This window comes from Macrobrachium nipponense, chromosome 42 (genome assembly GCF_015104395.2).
Source record: "Macrobrachium nipponense isolate FS-2020 chromosome 42, ASM1510439v2, whole genome shotgun sequence".
NCBI lineage: Eukaryota > Metazoa > Arthropoda > Malacostraca > Decapoda > Palaemonidae > Macrobrachium > Macrobrachium nipponense.
Genome location: NC_061103.1, coordinates 35,151,595 through 35,164,733, shown reverse-complemented (window position 1 = coordinate 35,164,733; position 13,139 = coordinate 35,151,595). Strand labels below are relative to the sequence as shown.

Genomic DNA, 13,139 nt, shown 5'->3' with positions numbered 1-13,139 from the left:
TATATATATATATATATATATATATATACATTACAGAGCCCAATACTGCTCACTAAGAAAGCGTGTGAATGGAATTGTTCTTCAATCTGATGACGAACCCACCGGAAAGAAAGTGGTTAAAGTATTCAGGAAACTTCGAAGAAGGCGGAGAAATTCACATCCACATCCTGAATGTGAACGAAAGAAATAATGGGCTGTTCGATGTTTTAAATGCTGGAGTGTACAATTTTTCTGCGAGAAGTCTGTGGCAAAATATCTATATACAAAACGGCCGTCTTCCTATAGCGTCTTATCGTCTGTCTTACAAAATCTAATCTAGGCCTATACGACGCGAGACGCCACAGTTCTTGACGTACCGTCTGAATTCAGTAAGACAACGAGGCTGGGTTTAAGGTTTAGGAGTCTGCCAAATCAGATCTGTATTGAATAGCGTTTCATCCTCACGTCTTAATTTTGTTTGTCGCGGCAAAAGAACCAACGTTGGTTTTACCCGGCTTAGTTCTTCCTAACCTTTCTGACCTCATAATACTTTTATTCCTACTGTCTCCCGGGTTGACTGGTTCTCTTTTGGCCCCGTGGAATTCGCTCTAGGCCATCTCATCAAGGTCCTTTTTTGGTTGTCTGTAAGAGGAAACTATTGCGCCGGCTTTGCCTGTACGTCCTCAGATCTTAAAAAACTACCGAGGGTAGAGGGTTGCAAATTGGTATGTTGATCATCCACCCTCTAGTCATCAAAGCTACCAAATTGCAGCCCTCTAGCCGCAGTAGTTTCTATTTTTATTTAAGGTTAAAATTAGGCATAATATTACTTCTGGCAACGATATAGGACAGGCCACCACTGGGGCGGGGTTAGTTTTGTGGGCTGCAGCTAATACAGCATTATACCGAGACCATCGAAAGATAGATCTATTTTCCCTAGTCATGATTATACGCTGTAGCGGCTGTACAGAAAGCTCATTGCGCCGAAGAAAATTTGGCACATTTTTTTAATCGTTATAGTTCCACAACGCCCTGTTCGGGAATCAAACTCTGGCTATTCATTTTGTGAGCTAAACCTGCCGCTGTTATATGTAGTGTAACGGGACACTGGCCTCTAACGCTAATCAGTTCTCCATTTTTAATTCCTGCTGCGACCTACCACCATCAACCAACTACCAGGAACACGAAAATCTGCATGAGTCATAAGAGACACGATTAGGCCTAGGATAACGGGACCCATTAACACCACTTATAGTACTAGTAACCAATAAACATTCTCCATTTGGTGAAACTGCATTACTACTCGTGCTAATTGTACCCGTTAGTGCTGACCGCATTTATTAAATAAATCTGATTCAGTCCTTATTTCGTAGAAAAAAAAAAATTGTTCGTTTGCGTTATTTTCTCTCTCTCTCTCTCTCTCTCTCTCTCTGTCTGTCTGTCTTCAGTCAGCTACGAATATAGTGATTCTAAAAAGTCAACAGATTTGTAGTCTCTTTGCGTTAGCCTACACACACACACACACACACACACACACACACACACACACACACACACACTACCTTTCATTCGTACGCACGAACACGCGTGAAGTCCTTTGCAATGAGGTGGCCCGGATGTTCATCTTTTCGTGACGTCATCATTTCAACGTTGCTGAGTAGCTGGAGCTTTTTCTCTCATTATGAATCATTATCAGGTGATCAAGGGTTTAGGGAGTGGCTTTGAGAAAGAGAGAGAGAGTGTGTGTGTAGTTATCGCTCTGTTATTTCTCTTTTATAGTTACAGTTCACTTTTATCCTTATAAGTTAATTTTATATTATAATTCTAGAAGTTATCAAGGCGTTGTGGTTATTTTTAAAGCTAAACGTCAACTTTATTATTATTATTGTTAATATTATTATTATTATTATATATTACAAGCTACAAAGCTAGATGTAAAAGTAGAATGCTACAAGACCAGGGGCTTATAAGTGGTGAAAGCAGCACTGTTGGGAAAAAGAAATTGTTGGTTGAGAATGAAAATAAAAGAGGAAATAAAGAGAAATGTTCAACTCTCTCTCTCTCTCTCTCTCTCTCTCTCTCTCTCTCTCTCACACACACACACACACACACACACACACACGGCCTATATTTGAAACATGACAGTGAATCTCGAACGATAATGTTATTGGATTCCCTTTAGACCTATGTTTCGGAAGAAGATAATTTCAGTTTTCATGGAGTACATACAGTTTCATTTTGTGACATTTTATAATATTATTAACGCAATTTTCAAGTTTTTTGTTTAAACTACTGTTTTAAGGCGTTTTTTTTCTTGCATGAGGCATAATATGTTTTATACTCACGTGCATTCGTATATTTAGTTTGAACATCTTTCCGACTTCACTTCACAAAAGTTTGCTACAAATAAACATACCTGTCGCTTCTTCGTCCCGGATATGGTCGCAATTTCGCTTCACAGAATATTTATACGATACTTTAAACTTTTAAATCACATTTTAGCACTTACGTGGCCCACTGGATATTATTATAAGTGCGACGAAGCACATCTCCAACAGCACTTTCATCATCACCACAACACTTCCAGTTGCTCCTGCCATCTTGCTCGTTATGGGGGAAAACGAAGAAGAAACTTCTCCCTCTCTCTCTCGTTCTCTCTGGGTCTAACGTAACGACTCCCTCAGATGCTGCACCTGGTCTGGTCGGTGGGTCTGGTGACTCTGGTCTGGTCTGGCCTCGGCTGGGACACAGTATCGTCGCGCGGCCTCGCTGTTTGCTAGTCGGCACCTCACTGCAAAGTCTGCAATTAAAAATCTCGGCGGGACCTTCGGCGGAGAGTCATGCTTATGTATCGCCGTCAGCAGGAGCCAACAGCCAAACCGCGGCCTCGTCACTTTCATCCTTTTTCGCCTTTGTCGTATTCCGTCTCTATAGAGTCTCAGACCAGTGATTTCCAACCGGTGTTCCGCGGAACCCTGAGGTTCCTCATGCCATCATCAGGGGTTCCGCAAGAAGTCTTGAAATAAATATGTATTGCAAATGACGCTGATCTGAATTTATACAGCTCGAATAGCAGTGGTAGATATTATATGATTTATATAAAGTAATTTACACACACACACACACACACACACACACACACACACACACACATATATATATATATATATATATATATATATATATATATATATATATATATATATTATATATACATATATATATAATATATATATATATATATATAGAGAGAGAGAGAAAAGAGAGAGAGAGAGAGAGAGAGAGAGAGAGCCTGTAGATGAAGGTTCCCTAGGTTATGAAAAATTGTTTCAGGGGTTCCTTGAAGGTATATAGGTTGGTAATCGCTGCTTATAGACCTTGGGTGGAAGGGTGGTCCACAGGATTGTTGCGTAAGGGGGGGAGTCCAGTAGCGTTATTGTCTGGGATACTGTTAGTTGCGGCGTTCTAGTCACTTTCTTTTTTGTTATTATCGTAGTGTGTGTGTGTGTGGAGGAGGGTTAGTGGTGTTAGGGAGGGGCATCCAGTAACATTATCGCTCGAGTTACACTTGTTGGGGGGGAGGGGGTAGGGGTCTAAAGTACATTTCAGCCACAGATTATTGACATTCAACTTATCCGTGTAAGATACTGCCTGGGTGAGGAAGGGGTAGGCACAGTGTGTATTTCAGCCAGAGATTTCGTTGACATTTAAACTTGTCCGTTCGATCTGGTTTATAGATATTTCATCGTGCTCCAGTTTTCTTCACTTCTAAGAAGCGTGTTTGTGAATAATAAGCGTGATGCTGAATAAGCTTTTGGCGTTATCGCTTAGCTATCTATCTGTTGAGCAATTAATCTATGTACACACACACTCACATATCTGTATGTAATATATATATATATTGAAGTGTACTATTGACTTAAGAATACTATATATCCCACAGTCGTACATGGAAATATGGAGAATATATATATATATATATATATATATATATATATATATATATATATATATATATATATATATATATATATATAATATATATATATATATATATATATATATATATATATATATATGTGTGTGTGTGTGTGTGTGTGTGTGTAAAAGATATATTATACATATTCAAATAGGAAATGAGTCCGTGGTGACACTTAAACCTCATGCTTTCTATTGACTTGCGAAATGGGCTATTTAATTAGTCCCGTCACATTCTTAGTTGGTTTGAAGAAGCATGCAACGACTTGTAAAATAGTCCTGGTATCTTGTTGGCTTTTTATCACTGTAATTATTCTTGGATGATTGATAAACTGATCGGAACATACCTATAGTATTCCTTTTAAGTTTTTCACGTATGTGACTGGATCTATTTTGATTTTGTTTGACGAATGAATACATAGGTTGGAATGTGTAATTTTTGTAACACGCTTCTCTCTCTCTCTCTCTCTTTCTATATATATATATATATATATATTATATATATATATATATATATATTATATATATATATATATTACGAATGTTTCTAGTATGTGCTAGTACCTAAACGGTACACTTGCAGTAGTCGCATGACAACGAGAATTCAAGGTCATGTAAAGGACTGGCACTATCTCTGTCGTTCCATAACCCATGTGACTGACTGACAAGGTCCCCCCCCCCCCCCACCTCCAACCCCCGCATGTGACTGGAGCCAGATACAAGGTTCCTTAATTGTTCTTCCTTCTTCCGATGATGTGATGTAAAATGTAATGAATGTATATATACAATATATATGTTATATATTCCATAGAGACACTAAAACTTTATTCCCAGTCTTTCGTTCACATACCTAATGTTGTCTCCATTGCTAGACCTATAATGTAACTCGCTTTTGCTCTCATACTCCAATATGTGTGTGTGCACGCGCGCGTGTTTGTGTGTGTGTTTGTGTGCGTAGTGCTTTCATGATAGAAAACACATTATACTTTGTACCGGCTTCGAAAACGCTGGCTACCACCTGTTCGCTCTTGACAAAAAAAAAAAAAAAAAAAGAAAACGCTTAGGCCGAAGATGGCTTCGTGCCAAGTAATACGTCTTTTCTTGCGGGGCAGGTCAACCTGTGGCACGGTTTAATGTTTAATGGAGCAAAAAGATGTAATATGTTAATGTGACTTTATCAGTCGGCCTTATGACATAGGAAGGAGCGGCTGGAGAGAAAGTGACACGTAGTTCCACGACCTTGAGCCGAAATATTACCGAGAGAATCGATAACCGTTACTAATGCAAGTTGGTCCAGTGAAGAAACCTTTTATCTATCACTCTCTGTCTCGCGGTTGTAAGTTCTACAAAAAAAACGTCATTTCCCGCCGAATCCTTGCTCCGTCACAGGACGAGCATTGGCCGTTAATTTTTCCTCGTACTTGGTTCGTAAGTTTCGTCCGAGTTCCAAATTGGTTCATTCGTTGTCAGCGTGTCTTTTTAGGCGCGAGAAGGCGGAAAAGGTGTTCATTTCAGTGTATCTACTTCTTCAGGAGATCGCTTCCAACTTCTTTTGATCTAAATGGTGTATTAGACAATTAGAGTATTGCCATTCGTATATACAAGCTCCCATTTTGTAGATGAGTCTAGCATACATATTCTGGCAAATGCTTCTTCCGCAATTTAATTCTGTTACTCCAACTGTGTCTGTTCTTCCACGAAGCATAGTATACCATTCATAGCATCATCTTCCCGTTGCCCATTTACCATCGTAACCTAAATTTTGCTCATATTGATTTTGGCCATCTCTTAAAAAAAAAAAAAAAATAGCTTTCAAGCTCTCAGTAGTCACTGCAGTTTCCCTTCACAGTTACCAGTTAACAACGTGTCGACAGCAGATACAGCATTGTACTGTCGGCCAACGAAGAATTGGCGTAGTTTCTTAATTCATTGTTCGCTATGGAAATATTGTCATATGCAGGTGCCAGATTATTTACTTAAAAATAGATAACATTTCCTTTCAAAGGTGCTATACTTGAAATCAATTACATTAGAATTGAGTAGACTTCTTCAACGTATTAAAGATAATTATCTTGCAAAGTAAGGAAATATATACCGATGGGTACATGAATTCTAATTTTGTTCTCAACTCTAGCTAGCTTCGTGTCAGCATCAGCCTTTTGAAGTTGGCTTTGCTGCCGCTCGAGTCTTGACCCAACGTATCGTACTGCACTGGGGTGTTGTCATTTCGTCTCCTACAGCCGATAAATAATACATTAAGGCATTAACATTCTTTAATAACGATGTTTAACTAAACTAATTTTGTCATGCAAAATGATTTGCATGACACATTTAGTGGGCCTTAATTGGACTTCTGATTTTCGCACATGATTAGCCTAGGTCTATTTTCAGCAGTATACTCTCTCGAATACGTAATGTGAATGCATATTTAAAACGACAATATATATATATATATATATATATATATATATATATATATATATATATATATATCAATCTGCTTTATTTTATTATTCCCGTTATTCTTGTTTTATTGGCCATGTTTTCCTTTTTTTCTTATCCCTTTCATAATTGCTTAACACAATTTACCTAGCTATTCAAAGTCTAAAATCAATCATAAAAAAATCAAACGAATATAATTCCGTCTTTTATTTTTTATCGAATTCCTTGCATATCATCCTGTTTCATCTGTACACGTTGGAAAGCTGTGGGAGTCAAAACTGACGAATACATTAAGAAAGGGTTACTTTCATTAAACTTTCTTAGGCTGATCTTTCTGTAGCTATTCATTACTTCTAAATAGAAATTAATTAGAATTAGTTCACATGCCTATACCTAGACCTATTACCATAAGCATATTATAAGTAGCTGAAACGATAAGAAATATGAAAGGTGACGTTCTCGTTTCAGTCTAATTCATGTTTTTTTTTTTTTAAAGAAAAACCTACTGCTTTATTAAGGGGTTGCTCTTTGACAGCTACAACAATCATACAGGGTGTGACACGAGTGTATGCAAATATTTTGGGGAATGAGAGATAAAGAAACTTTGAACAGAAAATATGTTATAAACATTCATTTCGAGGCTTCCGTTGTCGGTGCGGGGAATTTTGAAATAACCGTTATCATTAGCGATGCTCTCACACGATTGAGTTCGTAGCAAGAAGTCGGATCGAGTCGCCTGAGATGCGGAAGAGAGCGGAGTGGCGTATAGGTTTTGAAGAAAAAATGCATGCATAATTCACTGGTCACCGATACAAAACAAAACAAAAAGAGTAAGACTAACTGAACTCCCATCCATCAGTGATAAGTTTGCTTATTCATTAGACTTATTCATCAGGACACGTATCAAAGATTTCAAGTGTATTTTTAAAAATCTCTTCCTCTCCATCTAAAGTATTCATCAGACCGCAGTCATAGGCGAAGAGGTAGTCATGATTTCCTGTTTCAGCAATATCGTGACGAGGCGCTAGTATTCAAAATTTTCAAATGAATGTTGTTCAGCAACATTTACACTACTGTATTGCCTTTCTATCTTGTGGTGCTTCGAGGTCTTCCACCTCTAGGCCCATGTTCTAAACTTTGCCGTTCTCTAAACAATTTGATTCATCTATGTATGATTCTCTCGGGTATATTAAGCTTTTTTTATATATCTCCAACATGAACTTGCACCGAATGGAGTGTAATAATTGTCTCTCGCTCAGCGAGGGATGTTTCTTAGACCAATAAATGACACATAGATATAGATTCCCGTGCACATAACGACATCAAAAGCAATAGAGTGAGGTCGCCTGGTTCTCATTGTTAGGTTATACTTTTTTCTTTTTCTTTTCGTTTTTAAATTTGATAGCATTTTGTGAGTTTCCAATGCTTTCTGCAAAATTTAACAAATGGAATAGTTCAACTACCTTCAACTTGATATTGAATTGATAATGTAAGGACTATGTTTATGCGATACTTTTTTTTTATAGTGATAGGTGTCTCCTATCTATTTGGTAATGTATATCAGTGGTTGTGATATGACGTTTTTTATCATTTCGTTTCGTTCACGTCAGTTTTGCTATATGGAAAATAGTTTTGCACAAAAACATAACATGATGTTCTAAAGATATCAGTGACGGTTTTTAATGTCATTACTTAAGATTTCTTCCATCTTTGAGTAGAAAAATAGATAAATAAGGTATGAATCGTGCGTCAGGCAGGTGAACGAAAAATTACGAAACTCTGCCACCAGTTTTTTAGAGAGTGTGTACGTCGTGTCTTTGAAAAACCGTGTCAGTTTGCACTGATCAATTTTGCTTTTATTGTTATATTTTTTAAAAAACTCTTGCTGCAACAATGAGTATGAGTTGTGTCTACTCTGTCTAAAAGGATCTAGTTCTGTTCTGACAAAAGATGGATGTGGTGATACAGTTCTTTTAGCAACCATTTTCTTTAGTGGTTCTAGGACAGTTCTAAGTCAATTCTTAACTTGATACTACCTTTGAAAATGATTTGTTAATGGTCTGTTTGTCACAGGGGTTATTTACTAGTGGGTCGTTCCCTACCATTTTTTTATGGATATATATATATATATATATATATATATATATATATATATATATATATATATATACACATACTACTTTCAGACGTTTTGAACACAACCAGGCATATCAATAACCTTAAAAACGGGTTTTTTTTCTCAAAAGTTCCGGAACATGCCATTATCAATCATTTATAATGAATCGTCATGTTACTCATGTCATAAAACATATTTCCTAGATCTAATTAATACCTAGATAGAAATTCATCGAGTTTTTTGCAATAATCATTGCCAATGTATTTTTACTCTCGTAAGGAACTGTTTCCTTCGTTGAATATATTGTTGCACTATTTTTTAATATAAAGAAGATTTGTCTTGCGTCAAAATCATCCAAAATCAAACTGATTCTGCACTTATTGATTCAACCTTTTAAAAAATAGCTCTTTTTTTTTTTTTTAACGTGTAGAAGGTTTTGTATTAGGTAAAAATTTGCCAAAATCGAATTATGATTCTGTACGCATTACTCAGGAATTTTCACATTAACATTTTCTTAACAAATAAAAAAAATTTTGTATTGCGTCAAAATTAGATCAAATACAACTATGTATCTTAAAGGCCTCCACTAACGTTCAGTTATACCTGCGGAGTCGGCCTGTGCAGCTAAAACTGAACCCAATAACGTTTAGTTTTGCCTGAGGTATAGCTTGGGTTCAGTTTTAATTGCACAGGCCGACTGCGCGGGCATAACTACGCAGGTATAACTGACTGCTAGTGGCGACCTTTACGTACAGTTTTAACAAATCTAACAATGAGAATATTTCATCCTTTTCAGGCTGCGTTTATTGTTGTCATCATTGGATTTTTAGCAGCGTCTGTGTCTCTGGTTTTGGAGCAAATCGCCTTCCGCATCTCGTAACCTCGTGACGTCACGCCTCAGGGGTAGTATCGTACAGGTTCTAGGAACTGAAAACTGAATCTGAACGCTTCTGAGAATTTCAAATGACTTAGTACTTACAAAGTGAGAATATACTATATTAGATTCACATCAACCATGTATTTGATGTCTGGGCCAGTCCTTTACGACGCTCCTGATTGGCTGTTGATTAGCCAATCACAGGGCTGTGATTGGCTTATCAATATCCAATCAGGAACGTCTTACGAGACTGGCCTAGACATCAAATGCAAGGTTGATGTGAATCTACTATTGACTATATAATCGAGGTAAAATTTGTATAGATGGAATATATTGGTCGATTAATATTGGAACCTGATCTGACACTTATTAAGTAAAAATGCCCCAGCTAATATTAATAAAGGAAAAAATATATTGGCCAATTTATACTTAAGACTGAGCTAATATTTATAAAATGGAAACGTTTTGTCATTTAATAATGAAACCTAGGCTGATACTTATAAAGTAAAGATGTATTGGACAATTCATACTTAAAATTGAGCTAATACTTATACTGTGTAAATATATTGGTAAATTTACATTATACCCTAAGCTAATACTAATAACGAGAAAATATGTTTGTCAATTCACACTTGAAACCAAGTTAATATTTTTAAATTAAAAATATATGAACCAAATTACACTGAAATAAGAGAGAATACTTATAAAAGGAAAATATATTGACCAATTTTTACTTGAAACTAAGCTAACAACTATAAAGTTATAATATATTGGAAAACGTATTCTAAAACATGAGTTAATGCTTATAAAGTGAAAGTATATTGCAGGTAGTACTTATAAGGATGAAATAAACTGGCCAATTTATGCTAAATCCTGAGCTTATACTTTTAAAGTGAAAATGTATTAGCCCATTTTAACCTAAAACCAGAGTCAGCAGCCCACTTATAAACTTGTGACGGGATTTATTGATACAAAATATAATTATTCTTATTGAAATGATAACAAGTATTTAAAATATATTTCCATGTCAAAGATCAACAGTGTCGACAGTACTCCTGTCCTATAAAAATGCAGCAGGAACTGAGGAGGCAAACTATCAAATGAATATTCTTGTACGAAAGTATTTTGTCGATGATAAATTTGCATTCTAATTAGCTTTCTTATTTATGACCTAAATTGTGTATCTGTTGTCAGCTCTTTTGTACTAAAAATAGAGTTCGCACAGACAGTATATATATATATATATATATATATATATATATATATATATATATATACTATATATATATATATATATATATATATATATATATATATATATATATATATATATATATATATATATATATGCTTAAAAATCACAGTAGATGCACGTGACTTCATAAATAAGCGAATACCACGGGAAATGATAGTCAGGAATTCAAGCGCTTTCGTCTTTATTCAGACATCGTCAAGTAGCTCCTTGACGATGTCTGAATAAAGACGAAAGCGCTTGGATTCCTGACTATCATTTCCCCGTGGTATTCGCATTATATATATATATATATATATATATATATATATATATATATAGTAAGTGTGTGCAGGAGCGCGCTTGTGTGTTAGCATGTGTGAAGACTGGCTGGCTCCAGGATCTTCAGAAAGTCCCTGGTCCCGTGAAGCCCAAATTGACTCCGGAATCCAGTCACCTCTACTGCGTCCGGGCATCAGCAAACATTCGAAGACAGGATCGGCTCCGGCGGAACCAGAAATGACTCCTGAAATAGAATCCAGACACGTCACGTGGGATTTTTGGAAAGTAACGATAAGGCAAATAGAGTTGATTTGTAACGAACAAAGATGTTTCTTAGTTTGCTTACAGTTGTGCTTGCACAGTGCTTTAACTCCATGCTTCAAGTCCCCCGAGTGATTACATTGTTTGCCATTATTGTTATGCTATTCACTGGAGTATTTATGCTTCGTGGATTTAGCATTAAAATGGTTCAGTTCTTTGTCGATTTCATGGCCTCGGACAGCTCTGCCTGTCTTGAGGAGGCTGGAAATCAGGAGGACGAAATTGATCACTCTGGCTTTGAAGAAGACCATGTTTCGGATAACGAAGTAGAATACGGACGTTCCAGGAATGAAGAAGGCGACCATCCAGATAGTGAAGAAGAAACCAGGAATTTTGATACAAGTAGGAAGTTCGAGGAAGTAATTAAGGAAAATGAAAATCTTTTCTTGAGGTTTAAGAAAGAGAGATTAGAAAAGGATCAGCTGATCGACGAATTACTGGACAAGGTAGAGGGCCTGACCGTAGCAGGACTGCAGATGGAAGAACACATCAGACAACTCGAACGACTAAACAAAGACAAGGAAAGAAAGATCAGTTCAATGTCCGAAGAGATGCAGAAGCTGAAAAGCGAAATGATTGAAAAGGCGAAGGTCACAGATGTCCAAAGGAAGGAAAACGAGGAGAGAGACCAGATGCTAATTATTTTGGAAAGCACGGTCTCAGTGCTCTCGATGGAGAAGGACACTTTGCATCGAAATCTACAGCAAAACGATAAAAGCCGAGACGAAATGCAAATAAAAATGAACAAGCTGAATCAGGATCTGGAAGGACTTCGAAAAGAGAATGGAAGGAAAGAAAAGAACATAGAAAATCTGAAGAGGGAGAACGAGAACAAGACCTTGAAGATGAAAGGTTTAGAGGACGAGTTACAAGTCCTCACCATTCAGACACAGATGGCCCACGAAAATTTGAAAGAGCTTGAGCAAAACGAGGAACTGGAAAAGCTGAGAAAACAGAACTTGCAGAAGGATAGCGAGATCCTTCGACTGGAAAGTGAATGCACCCAGAAACAATTGGAAGTCAGTGGTTTACTGAAAGAATCTAAATCTGTTGTAGCAGAACAACCGACGGCAAATGGAGAGATGAATGAACTGATTAGGAAGATAGTTCAACTTGAATTCGACATTGCTGAGACGAAGGAGCAACTAGAGATCAGGGTTTTTGAAGAGATGGAAGCATTGATGGAAATCGTAAGACCCCAAGAAGAGATCTTGGCGCAGGATACAAAGATTAGCTGCTTAGGAAAGGTCAGAATCCTTAATGGACCAAAGAATTATAAAGAAAAGGAAGTTTGCAGAAGAGAGAGGACGATAACGAAAGCTGAAGACAAAAAGGCTTCGGATAAAACTCGGTGTCTGAAGAAGCCCCAGATCAACTGCAGAGCCCTCTACCGACGAATGGACAGCATCGAGGAAGAACTTCGCCAAATCAAAGGATTGCAACGACCTTCAGCTGGCACCAAGAGGCACTCAAAGGCCCCAAATGAAACTCCATCAATTGAGAAGCCTCTAAACAGAGATGAATTGCACCAGAAAATGGGGCTGATATCTGCAGCCAACCTCCAACGACTGGAGCGAGATGCTAAAATGGTCCGAGAACTCTACAAGATAAACGCCGTCACGTAAAGGGTGCAAGTCAAAGAACCTCTGCATTTTTAGGAGAACTGTGGTTTACTTGCAGAGGATAGAAGGCAAGAAATCTCAGACATAGAGAACAGGAAAACGATAAAGTTTGTAAGAAAAATCCTTCCTGGATATGGTTGTGGAACCAGGTCTGTGTGATTGATAGACTACAGAGGATTGTGGCCTGGCGATAAGTGCCCGAAGACTGGATTGTTGTGTACCTAATGTCCAACATTGGACTATGGTGCATCCCTTCTCTCTCCTGCCGCATGATACCGTCGGAATAGGGTA

At 37.3% G+C, this 13,139-nt stretch overlaps 2 protein-coding genes across 2 annotated transcripts in view; one reads left to right on the top strand and one right to left on the bottom strand.

Annotated features, from left to right (window-relative positions):
- LOC135213093 (mucin-2-like) overlaps positions 1-2,820 on the bottom strand; it is a 15,971-nt gene extending 13,151 nt beyond the window's left edge. The window contains exon 1 of the mRNA XM_064246963.1: positions 2,489-2,820. Coding sequence (XP_064103033.1) covers positions 2,489-2,579 — 91 coding nt within the window. The 5' untranslated portion in view covers positions 2,580-2,820. The remainder of the gene's footprint in view (positions 1-2,488) is intronic.
- An 8,178-nt stretch (positions 2,821-10,998) lies between these two features.
- On the top strand, positions 10,999-12,851 carry LOC135213331 (myosin-2-like). Its single transcript, XM_064247308.1, has 2 exons — positions 10,999-11,174; positions 11,408-12,851. Exons 1-2 carry the CDS (start codon positions 10,999-11,001, stop codon positions 12,849-12,851), a joined length of 1,620 nt encoding a protein of 539 aa, XP_064103378.1.
- The last annotated feature ends 288 nt before the right edge of the window (positions 12,852-13,139 follow it).

Excerpts from the sequence above, each read along its gene's own strand:
- LOC135213331 (XM_064247308.1), top strand. The coding sequence starts at position 10,999 with ATGTGTGAAGACTGGCTGGCTCCAGGATCTTCAGAAAGTCCCTGGTCC. Across the intron at positions 11,175-11,407 it reads ATAGAATCCAGACACGTCAC|CTCTGCCTGTCTTGAGGAGG; the intron begins GTGGGATTTTTG and ends GGCCTCGGACAG.